Source organism: Triticum aestivum, chromosome 2D (assembly GCF_018294505.1).
Source record: "Triticum aestivum cultivar Chinese Spring chromosome 2D, IWGSC CS RefSeq v2.1, whole genome shotgun sequence".
NCBI classification, from domain to species: Eukaryota; Viridiplantae; Streptophyta; class Magnoliopsida; order Poales; family Poaceae; genus Triticum; species Triticum aestivum.
The window spans coordinates 652,954,153-652,970,928 of record NC_057799.1 but is presented as its reverse complement, the minus strand read 5'-3'; the positions used below and the strand labels follow the sequence as shown (position 1 = coordinate 652,970,928).

The 16,776-nt window shown below is 45.1% G+C and overlaps 1 protein-coding gene across 3 annotated transcripts in view; it reads left to right on the top strand.

Moving 5' to 3' along the window:
* The first annotated feature begins 6,544 nt into the window (after positions 1–6,544).
* LOC123055408 (uncharacterized) overlaps positions 6,545–16,776 on the top strand; it is a 29,888-nt gene continuing 19,656 nt past the window's right edge. Inside the window, exons 1-11 of one of the 3 annotated variants that reach the window (XR_006426639.1) lie at positions 6,545–6,888; positions 6,970–10,926; positions 11,121–11,244; positions 11,750–11,835; positions 12,422–12,663; positions 13,516–13,602; positions 14,232–14,331; positions 14,494–14,689; positions 14,822–15,015; positions 15,592–15,742; positions 16,198–16,728. Coding sequence is in view for 2 of the 3 variants with exons in the window: in XM_044479423.1 (XP_044335358.1) it covers positions 6,970–10,926; positions 11,121–11,244; positions 11,750–11,835; positions 12,422–12,663; positions 13,516–13,602; positions 14,232–14,331; positions 14,494–14,689; positions 14,822–15,015; positions 15,179–15,211 (5,019 nt within the window). In the remaining variant the exon portion in view is untranslated. Of the gene's footprint in view, positions 6,889–6,969; positions 10,927–11,120; positions 11,245–11,749; positions 11,836–12,421; positions 12,664–13,515; positions 13,603–14,231; positions 14,332–14,493; positions 14,690–14,821; positions 15,016–15,178; positions 15,561–15,591; positions 15,743–16,197; positions 16,729–16,776 lie in introns of those variants that run through there. The other 2 variants (XM_044479423.1, XM_044479424.1) reach the window with 2 other exon arrangements.

Sequence of the window (16,776 nt, the reverse complement as noted above, 5' to 3'; positions counted from 1 at the left end):
CGGACCGGGATGCAGATCTTATGGCGAAGTTTGCATCGGAACTCCATGAGTTGAAGCAGACCGTGCATGAACTAGTAAAAGAAAAATCGGCTGCAGGGCCGCATGAAGATCATGAAGCGGATCGCGGAAGCCAGCAGCGGAGAAGCAACGTGGCTTCCACGGATGCCCCGCCTGGTGCTAGTGCACCGATGATCGAGATTCGTGCACCGGAGCCTCACTACCCCGTGGATGATGTAAAGGAGATGAAAGAATGTGATCTGCATTATCCCGTGGGGAACGTTTCCACGAAGGTAGCTAGCGGCAGTGCTTTACCCTGTACACCTGGAGCACTCCACCACAACAACCCCATTGCATATGGCTATGCTCGTGTCACGGTGGAAGACATAGTCCAAGGGTTTGAGGACCTGGAGATTGACAAACCTACACCCGAAGGGGAGAGAAGACTTGGAGATGTCAAGCGCCAGATCATTCTATGGAAAAAGAAGTACATAGTGTTTCCAGGCGAGGCGCCAAGGCTAGCAAGTCCACCCCCCTCCGATGGTGGTGGTGGTGGTGGCGGCGGTGGTGGCGGTGGTGGTGGTCGTGGTGGTTCACCTACACCTCCTTCACGCCATTCGACGCCGTCCCCCGATCCACAACCTCCGGCGGGTACGACGCCCCCCAATCCTCCTCCGGTGGGTACGACGCCCCCCAATCCACCTCCGGCGAAGAAGCAGAAGCAGGCGGACAGCAAGGAAACCCGCTCCTGGACTATTAACCCGGACCCTTATGTACCTAAGACCACAAGGGTACCGGAGCCATCACTGAAGCCTCTCCTCCCAAGGCCTTGGGAACTTAGTGAAGCTGAAACCAAATTGGCCGTGTCTGCTGATTATGAGAAATGGAAGGCGGATATGAAGGCGATAAAAGAGCCTGAGCCCAAGCAAGTATTCACTGAGAAGCAAAAGAAGTGGGCTAAGGATTTTTTGACGACACCGTCCCAAGCCGAGCTGAATATGCCTGACGACTATGGACATGAACTTCGTAGGCAAGCAAAAATATTGAAGGAGGAGAAAGAAGAAAGTAAAAAAAAGCGGGAAACAAGTTGACCAGCTCGGGATGCAGAAGAAACAATCGATCCCCCCGCTCATAGTGAAAGCCGGTCCGGAAGAGGACCCCGAGATCATAGCAGCTGCGGCAGCACTTGGATTGACTGTAGCGAGTGCCATGAAACAAGCGTCCGAGATGGGTTTGACTCTTCGTGCCTTCTTAGGCCTTGAGGATGCGCCAGTATGTGAGATAGCATTACAATATGTGCGGAATGGGCCTCTCGTCGAGCCTGCGCGGGAAAAGAGTCTACCACCATAAATGCGAAATCTGCTACGTTGGTACAAGTAATTCATAACATGGGCCGACAAAGAATATGTTTATGCGGATGTTACAGAGGAGCATCACACCAAACGGTACTCTGTACAAGTTCATATGAGTGAATTGTTCCAGCTGTTCAATCTGCGCGACCTCGACAAATCTATGCTGAGTTGCTACGTTCTGTAAGTGATTTATTTCTACCTCATCTCGTTCTTCATTGCCTGCACTATATATATATATATATTGTCCTAACTATATTGTTGCGTACGCTATTATGCAGATTGAAGATTTGGGAATGCAAAATAAGAAACATCCATGATGTTGGGTTCATTGACCCACATATCGTTAATGGACATGTGTTACAAAATCACCCCGAAGACGTGGAGAAAGACTTGTACAAGTTTCTTAGAAAGCATCAACTCAAAAGTCATATTCTATTTCCTTACCATTTTGGGTGAGTGTTTCTCTCTTGTGCCCATTCTATTTTGTTTACTCCATGCATGGTATGTCTAATCAATGAGTTATGCATGACTGTGCATGTAACGTGTCCGCAGGTCCCACTGGATTCTGCTAAATATTGAACTTCACACCTCCAGAGTTCTAATCATGGACTCTATGGATTCGGATCCAAAGCATTGGGCCGACATGAGAAAAATGCTGCAAAAGTAATTATTTTCAATCATTTGAGCTCTATATCGATCGATCTCTTTCGTTCATTTCCTAATATCAAGTAACTAATAACTCCCTTGTTCATTTAATTTTCTTTGCCCTGTAGGGTTTGGAGACGGTTCTCAGAAGAAATTGTCGGTGAATTCAAACATGAGCTAGATTTTAGAAGGTTAGTTAATGTGGATAAGCAGCCACCGGGGACCAATCTATGTGGATACTATGTTTGTGAGAACATCCGGAGACACACCTCTGAGTGGAAGGCATCGGATAGCGTGCGGAAGGCGACGGATAACTTGCGGAGGAGGCTTAGTCCAGAAGCTCGCTTCCGACCAATTCAAGATGAATTAGCAGGATTTTTCATGAGGCAAGTCATCAATCCTAAAGGAGAACACTATACCGAGGACGAAGAAATTTATATGCATACCCGAGATTGAAACTTGTTCGAAGTTGTATATGGTCATCCATCCTAATTGTGTATGGAAACTTGTTCGAAGTTGTATATGGTCACCCGAGATTGAATATATATTATATATTCCTCTTGAATTCTTCTTGTTTGAAATTTCATATGCATGTATATAGTAGCGTAGAATATGTGTACTGAAACTTCATCAAAATTAAAATAAAACACAAAATAAAATATAAAAGAAATAAAACACTACAAATTAAAAAGAAACCAGGTTTAGGGGGGCTAAAACCCTAAACCTGCGGAGGAGGCCTTTAGTCCCGGTTAGCCACGAGAACCGGGACTAAAGGTCCTCCGCCCCGACGGACCCCTGACGCCCACGTGGACGGGCCTTTAGTCCCGGTTAGCCACGAGAACCGGGACTAAAGCCTTTAGTCGCGGTTCGTAAGAGGCGCGACTAAAGGGGGGGGTCTTTAGTCGCGCATATTTAGTCCCGGTTGCACAGCCGGGACTAAAGGCCTTTGCGAACCGGGACTAAAGGGCTTTTTTCTACCAGTGTGGGCATTCCCCAAAGTGTTCAGCAATCCAATGATAACTTGCACCGGCGGACTTCCCTTGTACCCCTGGCTCCCTCCCTATGGGTCCAACCATGATCTCATGCCATCCATCAGAATCTGTGCTAAAACAAATAGGCTCTCGTTTGATGGGAAGTCCAGTGATCAGAGAAACATCCTGCAAAGTGACCGTCATCTCCTCAGCATAGAAGTGAAAAGTATGTGTCTCAGGGCGCCATCGGTCAACGAGTACCGTGATCGCACAAGGGTTCATCTTCGGCATCGAACGAGACACGAGTGAGATGAAAGGGAGAAGCCCAGTCTTCCGGATATACTCCGTGTATCGCTCGTCATACTTCATCTTGTCATGAACCGAACCGGACCTCAGGTGAAGCTGATCAAAAACCCTTCCTTCATCTGCCATGAACCGTCCTTGATGCAATTGATCGTATGATGGATGTATAAGAGAAGCCATCCTGCAAATTACAAATGTATATGGTAAGCCCCGTTGACATTTGCAAATATCCGCACTAGTGCAAAAACATACATACATGTGCAAAATTTCTACACTAATTCTTCTTCCATACACCATATATGTGCATATAAATTTCTACAATATCATACACCATATATTTGCAAATATTCATCCATCCTCCTTCCTAATTTTACACTAATTCTTCCATACACCATATATGTGCGTACATATCCTAGCCAAATTCATAGCACTTTCATAAAAATCCTATATCATACATATCCTAAATCACACTAATCCCTACATTATCACACCAAAATCCGATGATAATTTCAAGAAAAGGATGAACTAGGGTTTCACCCAAATCAATCAAATGCAGAGATTTCAACCGAGAATACCTTCGGGCTTGGAAGGACAACCGGATCCACCGATTTTTGGCTCAGATCCGCAGAGTGGGGAGAGGGAGGGGCAAATTGAGGGGCGCCATGGTGGGGGAAAGAAACAGAGAGGAGGAAAGAACGAAGCAGGGAGGAGAGGATGCGAGCAGGGATAAGTGAAAAGGGGTATGGCGCCCCAGGACGGGGCGTCGTGCTGCAGAGCATGGCGCCCTGGGCCGCGGCGTCATGCACCCAAGGCCAGGCCGATGTGGAAGTCAACGCTGACGTGCATGGCGCCCTTGACCGGGGCGTTATGTAATCTAGCATGGCGCCCCTGTCGCCGACGTCATGCGGGTAGGGCCACTTTGTGAAATATTTTGAAAACAAGGTCATTTTGTGCTAAACTTAGGCCAAAGGGCCAGTTTTGTCATTTTTCACCCCCGGAAACGCGCGCGCTCAAGGGTCCAAAAGTTAGGTCAAACCACCAACCAATTGAAAAACAGTATAATGCAGCTACCTTGGAGCCTCCACAGCGTTTTGGGCCTCTTAGCCGTCGGATCAGTCTGATGTATGCTCTAGATCAGCTTGGTCGTTGTCAGATCGATCAACCCTTGAGATGCCGTTTCGCGGGCTGCTGCTCCGCAGAGCGAGCGCCCGTTTCTGTCCGTAATCGGGCCGCAAAAGCCCATTCGCTTGGATGGTCCAGCCCTCAACCCTGAACTGCACATTTTCTATTCCTCTAACCCTGATGCGCCGCCATTCCTTCATCCACGACGCGCCGCCGCCGTTGTCCGTCCCGCCGGCGAGAAGATTGGTCACCCTTCTTTGCTTCCCTTTTCCAGGTCCCGTTCTCTCCTCCGGCGAGTGCGCGCAAAACTTAATCCCGCCCTTTGCGTTGGCTGGCGGTGATGGATGACCTCAGATGCCATCATGCCAATGCCATGGAATACTCTTCCCACCTTCCGTGACGGTACGTACGCGTCTGTTCTCTTCTCTCGATGCCGCTTGCGTGATGTGGTTGCAGTTTACCCAGCAAACAGGTGAATAGGAATAGCAGCGGCAATCAACAGGACGTACGTGCACATTCACAACTTTCCCTTTCTAGAGTGGTTACTACTGACTACACCATGAGCATGGTGCAGATTAGTCTCTCTCTTTGGTTTTGTGAAGGTATCTTGCTTACTAATCAGCACATATCCCGTTCGAGTTTGTCCTATCGTTTCCAGGTTCATGCGTTTTTGCTACCGGGCCTCAGTCTTGCTTTCTAGCGCAGAGGGTGAAGATTAAATATATTTTTCTTAATTTTGATTTCATGTCGCTATTTTGATTCCTTTGCCGGTAATATATTTGTGCTAGAATATCTTCCATTACATCTGAAGTATATCCCCAGGGTTCAAATCAAGGGGATGGGTAAAGCACCCGCTAATACTAATATTGGCAATATTGTGTTCGACATCATCTTGGCCCCAGAAGAATATTTACATACAGATGAACATGTAGCCAAACTTCTGCACAGGTATGTGATAATATATGTCATAAATAATGTAGCTTTTATGGTTGGTACAAACGAAACAACACCCTTTTTTTCCTGAAAATGTAGGCTATAGAAGAAGCTCATCTTCCGATATTCTAAAGCTCATCTTGTGGTTCATTATAGGTATGACCTGGTTATTGTTTGTTCAATCAAATGGTCAGCCTAAGAACCTTGAGCTTTAAGTCCATGTCCTATCACAATAAAGGCATATGTTTTTGCATATTTCTCTCTTGTATGTTCAAGTGCAAATATAGACCATGGTGTTGATTTTTTTTTTTTTTGCTTTGGAATTGGATGTTATCTTTTGCTGGTAATATATTTGTGCTAGAACAAAAACTGATGTCAAGTTTTTTCTTCTTCTAATTGTTAAACCGATGCCAAGTATTTAAGCTGACATGTGGCCTCCGGGTCAAACCAACTTTTTATATGGATATGGCCTTGAAACATTCTACTTTGAATAGTTCAATTTGTATCCATTATTATTTAGTATTTTGTAATTATTTATTAAACATATTTTATTCTCATTTACAATGGTCGGGCGCGGCAACGCGCGTCTTCATGATCTAGTAATACCACGGAACGCGTGGATACCTCGAAGGGGTCGTCTACTTAAACTGTCGCCTCGGAGAACATTATCGCGGCTGGGAGGCATAAGCCAGCTGCGGGAATCGGCAGGAATGTTCACGCCGCACCGACTCGTCACTGCTTCCGCTACCCCGCCCGCCGGTGAGCTTGATCGTTACCTCCATCTTCATGGTGTTTCTGGGTGCTATCGTGTAGCATATATCTTTTGTGCGTACCATGTTCCCCTAAGGTTTGTCTTTGACGGATCTCACGGGATTCTATCGGCGTTTGTCTTCACCGGATCCCCTCGAATCCGGTCTTCGTTTGTCTGTATTCGTGTGTCTACATCAATTTTTTCTTCAAAAGAAAAACAAAATTCAACACACACGTACACACATACCCATGCACATTTGCTGCTGCTGCTGCTGCGGCGGTGCCTCGGACACGGCGAAGCCCCAGCCTACCCCGGAAACCCGCGCGCAAGTGGCCAAAAGTCAGGTCAAACCACCAATCAACCAATGAAATTCGTTCTCGGCGCACGCGGAATTCGAATTCCAACCATTCCCATTTAACTCCTCCTCCGCCGGCATTTAAAAACTTTTAAATCCGTTCCAAGCCCTCCCTCTCAATCAATCAAACAAGAAGAAAAAAAAAGAGCTCTCTCAGCTCGGCGGCGAGAGAGACACTGCCACTCCCCTTCCTCCCTCCGCTCCCTCCCTCGCTCACTCGCTCCTCACCCCCGCCGCCGCAGCCCCCCTCCCCTCTCCCCCGACGCCCGCCCGCACGTCGGCGAGCTCTCCCTCACCTCAGGCGCGCGCGCCACAGCCGCGGGGCTCGGATCTCGCCCCGTCCCGCCGCGGCAGAAGACCAGCCCGCCGGATTCGCTCCTCCGCCCGATTCGCCGCCGCCCGGCGCGCCTCACCACTTCCCCCCGGCCTCGACTCGCCGGGAATCCCGCATTCGGCCAGGTACCGACGGATCTGCCCTCCCGCGTCCTCTTCTTCCCCGCCCCCGGATTTCCCGCTCAGATTCGCTTCTCCCCTCCCCAGATGGACGCGGAGGAGGCGCTGGGCTTCCGGGAGGACGACGCCATCCGCTTCATCTTCGGCGAGGACGTGGCCTCCAGGGCGGACGACGACTGCCCCGACTCCGCCGCCAGTGCCTTCGACAGGTCGCTCATGGAGCTCCGCCTCTTCCAGGAGGTCTTCGCCAGGGCGCCGGGGCACAAGGAGGCCGCCGGGCTCGCGGGGAGGCATTTCGGGGTGGCGGAGACGTCGCTGCTTCCCGGCGCCCACTTCGCCGCGCAGCGGCCCGCGGATGCGCCCCGGGCCCAGCCGCGCCTCAACCTCAAGGTCCAGCCGCCTCCGCCGTTCCGCGGCGAGCACATTGTGTCTGCCCCGGTGCATGCCGGAGCGGGCCTTAGCCTGGAGGCGCGTCCACATGCTCACCAGCAGCAGAACAATGTTACAATAGAGGGCAAAGTGGATCTCGGTGTCAGCAAGGGGCATGCACATTGTTACGGTGAACAACATGAGATTGCTGTCCAGGAGCATGCACACTGTTACAATGGCCACCAGGAGGAGCACGCACATCGTCATGTCGAGCAGAATGGGGGGATCGATGGGTTGGCTCTCGAGCTGGATGCCGTGCTGCAGGGCTTCTTGGGGTACTGGCCAGGTGGAGCCACGGCCGGGAGCTGTGACCAGCAGCAAGTGTTTGGTGCAGCTGCTGTCGGTATCGGTAACACCGTTGACATGCGCATGCAAGCGATGGCTGAAGACAACAACATTGCTGCTGGGACGTGTGAGGCAGTCGGGTTTGCTGGCAGCAGCAGCACGAGCGGGGTCGATGATCCCATGCCGTCCTACATGGACGCGCTGGCAGAGTTCTCACAGTTCCAGGCTGACCCTTCTCTTGCTGACCCGTTTTTGTATCAGTGGCTACAAGATCAGCAGCCGTTCCCGAGCGATGCCTCGTGCTTGAGTTATGATCAAGGACAAATCGTTGACAATGGCCAAGCGCTGTACACATGTAGCCCGGCTGATTTATCTGACAGAGGTGCCAAAGAATACCCACACTTCAGCAAGCCAGCCTATGATGCCGCAGTGCCACCTCGCCTCTCCCATGATTATGTTGGATCTGGGCAGTTTCTTGAACTTGAGCAACATCTTGAGAAGGGTACGCCTGATGCAAATACTAGTTCGCTAGATGATGTTGATGTTCCTCAGTCCAGCAGTCTACAGTCTATACCACCTGTTGCTTGTACCAAGAGGACTTTAGGCAGGGATCTTCCCGATCAGTTGGAAGCGCATGCGCAATGCCTTTTCAAGGATGCTGGCTGGACCATCAAGCCACGGAAAAGGAATGACAGGGCTAAGATGGCATCCTATTTCACAGCACCACACAGGGAAGTGGTCCTCAGCTCACTAACTCAGGCCTGGAAGTTTTGTGGGAACAAATTATATGAAGCTTCTCCCGGTTCACAGAGGGGTAAGCATCCGATGGAGTGGTCAGATGTTGATAAGTTTTGGAAGGACCTCACTGATACTATGGAGTATATCCAAAAGGTACTTGTGAACCAACAAAACGCACTCACACTTCTTGAACGGTGGGAGCTTTTGGATCCTTTCATTGCCGTCGTGTTCATCGGTAGGAAAATTACTGCTCTGCAACAAGGTAGTACTGTCAGAGCTGTTGATAGTTCAATCATTGTTCTCGACGACAACAAGAATATGCCCTCAGAGAGTAAAAGGAAACAGAAAGCCAGTGACCCTTTAACCGCCCGCAAGGTTCAGTCTACTCCTGTGATCATGGGATCTGATTGTGGAGAACGAGTGGTTGAGAGCTGCAGCAGGAGCCAGGCTGTACCAAGCTGTCATGTTTTGGAAGGTGGCCAGAACAGGGATATTAACCTGAAAAATGGCTACACACAAGGCCAGAACAGGGCAATTGACCGAAATGAGAATCACATTGATCAAAGTACTGAAACCCAGCAATTTTACTCAGGAGCAGCGCTCATCAATAATTCGGTGAAAAAAGCAAGGAAGAAGCCCAAAATGATACCGGATGTTGATGCAAATGGATTAGATGGGTTGTATGCTCAAATATTTATGCAGCACACTATGGGGAATGTATTTAACCAAGAGAGCAACGTGGCGATGCTTGACTTTTCTAATCCAGGAAACATTAACGTCTCTGGAAAACATGGTATTTATTCGTCTGTTGGCACAGTGAAGAAGGATTTGAAAGCTGAATCCAGACCGGCAAAGCTAAATCGGAACAGCCAAACCGACAAACCTGGCATGCTGTTGCCTCCAGAGAGCAAGCAAATGAGCATGCTAATGCGTGAGGGTACTGTTAAAGAACCTTTGGAGCATACAACCTCAGGACCTGATTCTGATGCAAGGGAGTCAGGTGCCAAGGAAACCGCCCCTATAGAATGGGTCCAGAAGAAGTTACCTTCAGAGAGCAACCAAATGATTATGTTAAGAGGTGAGGGTACTGTTAAAGACCCTACAGAGCATACAATCTCTGAACCTTATTCTAATGCAAGGGAGTCAGGTGCCAATGAGATCGCCCCTGTAGAAATGGTCCAGAAGAAGTTGCCTTCAGGGAGCAACCAGATGAGTATGTTAAGAGGTGAGGGTATTGTTAAAGAACCTATGGTTCATATAATCTCTGAACCTGATTCTAGTGCAAGGGAGTCAGGTGCCAATGAAACTGTACCTACAGAAATGGTCCAGAAGTTGCCTTCAGAGAGCAACCAGATGAGTATGTTAAGAGGTGAGGGTACTGTTAAAGAACCTACGGCGCATACAATCTCTGAACCTGCTTCTAGTGCAAGGAAGTCAGGTGCCAAGGAAACTGTTCCTATAGAAATGGTCCAGAAGAAGTTGCCTTCAGAGAGCAAGCAGAGTATGTTAAGAGGTGAGGGTACTGCTATGGAACATAAACGACTTAAAAGCGCTGAACCTGATTCGAATGCAAGGGAGTCAGGTGCCAATGAGATCGCCCCTGTAGAAGTGGTCTACCAGAAGTTGCCTTCAGGGAGCAAGAAGAGCATGTTAAGAGGTGAGGGTACTGTTAAAGAACCTACAGAGCATACAATCTCAAAATCTGATTTTAATGCAAGGGAGTTGAGTGCCAATGGGATTGTCCCTTCAGAAATGGTCCACAAGAAGTTGCCGTCATTGAAGGAATCATCTCCTAGAACTCCCCCCAAGGACCCCCCTAAGGTTTCAGTCGACAATGCTGTTCCTGTTGAGTTATCCCTTGAGTCTAATGCTGCTCCCCTGAAAACTGATTTATCTCGTGACTCACAAATCTGCAAGACGATCGCTGCTAAAAGGAAACCTCAAGGTTGTGATAAACATATCAAGAAAAGACCTCTTGAGTTGCGTATCCACGACGATGACCTTTTGATCACAGCTATTGTAAAAAACAGGGACGTTGACTCCTACAACAAATTTGCTGCAAGCTCAGATTTTTCGGTTGCAAAGTACAAAAAGCTTAAAGGCCAAAAGAGAGCTACCAAACTGCTTGGAAAAGGGGGGACAAACCTATTGGGTGGGAAGAGAATAAGTTTGGCACGGAAAACTGTGCTCTGCTGGTTGATTGCAACTGGCTTTCTGACCGTAAAAGATGTTATTCAGTATCGAAATCTGAAGAGCAATGAAGTTGTTAAGGATGGGCAGGTCACCTGGGAAGGCATTCTTTGCAAATGTTGCGCAAAAACCTTATCTGTATCAGACTTTAAGGCTCATGCTGGTTGCTGTCTGCCCAAGTCCTCATTAGGCCTCTTTCTGCAGTCTGGCAAGTCGTATACTCTATGCCAGTTGGAGGCTTGGTCTGCCGAATTGATGAGCAGGAGAAGTGATGCATGTGGTAGGAAAGTCGAGGCGATGGATGAAAATGACGATACATGTGGTTTCTGTGGAGATGGCGGTGAATTACTTTGCTGTGACAATTGCCCATCAACATATCATGAAGCTTGCTTGTCTGCCCAGGTATCTATCTAGCTTCTCTTTGCTGTTTATCGATTACTCAGATATGTTTCAAACTTTCAATGAAGATGTTACAGTCCATTATTATTGTGATGTTTTATCCCAGAAAATGTGTCTGTAGGAATTGGGAATTTGAATTGACCACTTATATGATGAAGTTTGTTTGATAATTTATTCACTAGCTTTTACATCTGCAGGAGCTTCCAGAAGGCAGTTGGTACTGCCATAATTGCTCATGCCGGAAATGTGGGACTCCAGTTAGTGAAAATGAGGTTCCGTCATCCTCAGATATCTTGAAATGTCTGCAGTGTGGAGATGCATGTAACGATTATGATCCCTCCTCTTTTGCCCTGTCATTTGCATTATTTCTGCTATCACTAAAAACAAATACTAATTTAATGCGTATTCTCCATACTCTTATGTATCTTGTTTGATGTGTACTTCTCAGTGTAATATATATCTTGCTGGATATAATTCATTCCTTTGTTTAATAGAACCTTTTCCCCTTCTGTTGATCCAAGTCCCTGTTTGGTGGTAGTTTAGCTCCTAACAGAAATGGTCTGAGAGTTTTAGCTCTCACAGAAGCTACTTTATTTTGGATTCATCTTCTCTTTCTCATCATAAATGAGGCTTGGGCCTCGAAGAAGACCCTCTCTACCCGCACCATGTTTGTCAAGGCTTAATTTTTTGTAGCTTTAGCTTTAGCTGAGGTCACTGGGCTATCATTCATCTCATATAACTTAGCCAGTATTCATGCTGCATGTAATTTATCATCTAATTTTTATCCTCAGCTTCAACTTGATATTCTCTTGTTTCTCACTGGCAGACCATGGCACGTGCATTAATCATGAGATGCTGCCCTGTGATGATAAAAGATCTAACACATGGTTTTGTGGGAGATACTGTAAGGAGGTAATATTTAGTTTTATCTTTGTCTACAAGATGCTGAGCAATGAAAGACCTATGATTATCACATGCTTGTAGAAGTTATGGTTTATTTTCTGGTCCTGCATTTTTTAGAGACATAATGCACATACATCTGTTCATTTCTTGTTAAGTTGTTATATTGTTCTTGAGACTGATTCACCGACAGAAACTAGTACATCTTGCATTGCTTATTTTGTATGCTTGTATTGTGTTCAAGGTTGTCAGAATCGCGATTCTGTTATAAGATTCTACGACTTTACGATCCAAACAAACCACTCTGATTCTACGATTTTAGTTCATAGAATCTACGTTTTTACGATCCTGATAGTGAAGATTCTACGATTTGCGATCCTACCATCGGAGCTCCGATCCGATTCAAAATCGCGATTCTGACAACCTTGGTGTTAGATGTCAATAATGTGGTTATTGAGGATCAGACTAATTGCCATTTCATGCAACTGTTGTTAGTTTTGCTTGTGCACCCGACAAACCGGGAGCTTCTGTTTCAGACATTCTGTTTAACCCCCTTCATTTTTTTCTGAAAGCATTTCTCTGCAATTGTTTGTAACAGATATTCCTTGGACTACATAGTCATGTTGGGATAGAGAATATTATTGACAATGGGCTTTCATGGACCATATTGAAGTGCTGCAGTGATGGTCGGAGGCTACATTCTGCCCGGAAGATAGCCCATATGACAGAATGTAATACAAAATTGGCAGTGGCTCTTACTTTACTGGAGGAATGTTTCATTCGTATGGTTGATCCTCGAACTGGTGTAGACATGATACCACATGTGTTGTACAATAAGGGGTAAGTTTCATATTTACTTTCTGGTCATTATCCTCTGCACCATTGATTTATCTCAGATAATATTTGCGTTGCTTTATAATATTTCTAGCACCTTATTGAGGAATCCATTCTATTGAAATCTTCCAATTGATCGTTGGCTGTAACTAAAGTCTGACAAAGCAAAAACTTATTTTTTTAACTTTAAACTTATAGTTAGTCAGCACATATTTCCTAAATTTACGTCTTCCTTTTTATGTATCTTCTCTTAAAGACTAAGCGTGTGAAAAAACTTATAGTTTATAATGGAAGACTGTTGGTTGGTACCACCCAGTGCTTTGAAATACAAATAAATACAGTCGACTTCTTCATATTATTGTACTCCCTCCGATCCATATTAATTGTGGCTGATTTAGTACAACTAAGTACTAAATCAGCGACAATTAATATTGATTGATTTAGTACAACTAAGTACTAAATCAGCAACAATTAATATGGATTGGAGGGAGTACAAGTTTTGTGTGCTATGAACAATGGATCCTTTTGGAACTGCCATTTTTGGATCTTGTGAGTTCTTGTCGAGTGCTAATAACAAATTATAGTATGTATTTTTGCATCAATGTATATGATTATACGTTAAGTTTCTTCTTATACTGAAATTTGGATCTGCACTGAGACCTGTGACCCATTGATGTGACTGCAGATGTGTTAGGATACATACCCTAATTTTGGTATTTTTGTCCGACGCTAATTTCTAGTTTCTAGTTATATATTTTTGGCACAATTATTTTGCACCAAGCATGCTCCAGTACTTGCCACATTAACATTTTACCCAAACAATTTCGACGCCTACTAACATGGAGCACATCTCATCAGATCAAACTTCGCGCGCTTAGATTATCAGGGATTCTACACTGTAATCCTGGAGAAGGGTGATGAGATTCTATGTGTGGCATCTATCAGGTATCATACTTGGTTGTTCAAAACTTTCTCTAGGCAGTATGTCATTCTTCTCTTTCTGAAGTATGTTTATGCTTTTGCCATTGGCTGCTGTCATAGTTGCTCTATAAATTATCTTTAAGAGCAACATGCATGACTAACATATGGACCCTTCAATGGGTCGAAGGTCTAGAGGCCCACCAGTTATCCACAGTTCTTATCCAGTCTGTACATCGTTGTTGTAAACTATGCAGTAACGTAATCTGCACCTGGCTATGTTTATGTCTGGAGTTGAAACTTGAGATATGCTTCTTACTTCTGTTCTCATTTGTTAAATGTTGTTAACCAATGGTAGTGCAAACTTTTCATAACGGAATTTCTAGCATGCAAACCTAACTTGGTAATTCAGGGATTTCCTAAGACCTCTTCATCCTGTGCAATTGTTACAGTTTCAATTGGTAGGACAGGCGTTAACATAGGTTAATTTTATACACAACTAATATTTTCTAATTTTCAGCTCATATAGCAGAATTTCCAGAAAGGTGAAAATATGTTGGAAATTAATTTGTGAACGGCTAATCATATATTGTGTGTTCTTTCCTTCAGCTGCAACGCCATGTTTACTGATTTTCCCTTTACTATCTTCTGTGCAGGTTACATGGGACCAAAGCAGCCGAGCTGCCTTTCATTGCTACTTGTGTGGATTATCGCCGTAAAGGGATGTGCCGAAGGCTGCTGGATATCATTGAAAAGGTATGTTCACTAGGATTTCAACTGTATTATTGATTTTAGGATGTGGTATTCTTCCTTCAAAATAATTGCGCTGTCCAGTCGGTCATCATGGTGTAGTCAATCTTATTTTCATGCTTACATATCTCGATTTGACCATGTGGATTTCATTTCTTTCTATAATAGATGCTGAGATCGTTCCACGTTGAGATGTTGGTCCTTTCTGCCATCCCAGAGTTGGTTAATACATGGGTCTCGGGATTTGGTTTCAAACCTATCAAGGATGATGAGAGGAAACAACTTCGTAACGTTAATTTGATGTTATTTCCTGGGACATCCCTGCTAACCAAAAGATTGGATGGAAATATAACTACAAAACCAGGTTAGTTGTCTTATCCTACTAATGCCATCAGCCATGTTTGTGCTTACATCGTTTCATTTGGACTTTGTATCCTGCAGTTCTTCCTTCTGTCCTTGCACCTATAATAATCCTCAAATTAACGTGACTATGCAGAAAAGGAAGAAGGCACACATAATGTTTCTGGATTAACTAACGGGAAATGTTTGCCTGACGGGAAAGCAAATGAGCATCTTGAACTCCGTGACCTTGAACTGCCAGAGGAGTTGAATAATGAGGTTGCAATGAATGGTTCTTTGAGAACACTAAAACGTGAATTTAGTCCCGCAGCATGGTTCAATTCCACTAAGGTTTGCTTCATCAGCAATACGAGGCTTTTAAGATTTTATTGATGTGGAAAAACAGACTACTTTTTGTTTGCCAAACATTGTGACTTTCAAGTGCTGTAGCTAAGTTTTATATAAAGAAACATCTCTAGCTGATCAAAACAAACATGCCGTAATTTGATTGCAGTGTCAAATTTCAAAATGGTTTATTGAACTTTAGTGCTGTCTCCCACTCCCCCACAAGGAAAACAATCCAGGGAAATGCTGAGGCTGAGGTTCAGGTTCTTGCCTGTGTAGTCTGATCAATGATTTGTCTGTTCATTTGTATTCTACCTGTTCTGCAATATGCATAAGGTTGTGTATTCGTGGCGCTGACCGTTTTTCATTGTGCAACTCATAGTGGCCCAAAATATAGTAGTTTGCATTCAGTACACACAAACAAGCAGACCATTCGGAGCGCATATACATAACAATCCACTTTCATCGATAATAATGATCAAATCCTAAGGTTTTGCAGCTACAAGCACATCAGTACTTTTGTTTTGTCGTCATATTTTGCTGAAGGTATGCTATCATATAACCAAACATCATGTTCTGCAGCTAGCTGTTGGTGAAGTGTGACTTTCTCACAATATAAGACATCTGGACTCTATCCTTGGTGGTCGATCAGCGCTAGCCAACTTTGTCTTGCTGATCTATGGCTAAATAATTATGTTGAAGCTTGCTGCTGTGGTCATGCAACTATTTCCAGGTATGATCTAGTGACTTGTCGGAAAGAAACCTATCACAAAGAGCCTTTTGGCTAACCCTCGTTACATGTGGCAATTTAGGGTAATACTTTGAAATTCTGGGTATGCTTTCGGGTAGAAAACCATTAATAATAGAATAGACAAATTGTTATTCTATTCTAATTCACCATTTTTTGCTTGTCATCAAAGATACAACCCCTTTGACAAAAAAAGATACAACCCCTTTGACAATGACTTTTTCTCATTATATGTCTGAAGAATCATGGAATATATAGTCACATAGAAGTACTTTTTGATGAGAAATCCACCAGTACACTTTTTTATGTTACAGCTTTAGTTATTATTGTATATGTATGCCTGTGATCAGTTTGAAGAGGTTGCCTGCATGCAGTTTAAATGTTTATACGTTTCAGCTTCTTCCTTTTGTCTTAGCATTCATTGTTTGTATGCTCTGCAGTCCCAATGCTGTGCCGTGGATGTTCATGCACACAATAACCAGGTAGCAGCATTTTCCAAAGAAGGCGTCATCAGGGCTTGTTAGTGAATCAGAGGACATAGTCATCCAAGAAAGTTTCTTGAACTGGTCAGAAAACAGTATAGCATCTAAAAGAACCCCAAGAAACCACGGCAAGCAAAGCCGAGTTTTGCTCTCCTGAAACAACCGCTTCCTGCCATAGAGCGCCAGACACATCTGTGAGGTAAACTGGGCATTTGAAGCACAAGAAAAGATGTGGACAGGATAGGATTGTAATGCATCAAGACCCTCAAGCCCTCGCTGACAGGAAGTTCTTTCATTGGCACAAAAGGGTACCATAGATGGAAACAGAATATACATTTGAGCATTTAACCCTTCACGGCATAGATGGAAGCAGTTTGTGGAGCCATCCATCCGAGGGGTTCCAGCTGGAGGCATCAGCAAGAGTGGATTATCATTTGCTGAACGGTACTCTGGAAACCAACTGTCGCTCATGGCATGCATTCCTCTCAAGTAAGCTCCCTCTCCGACGCATACTTGAATGATCAACGTTTTGTCGGG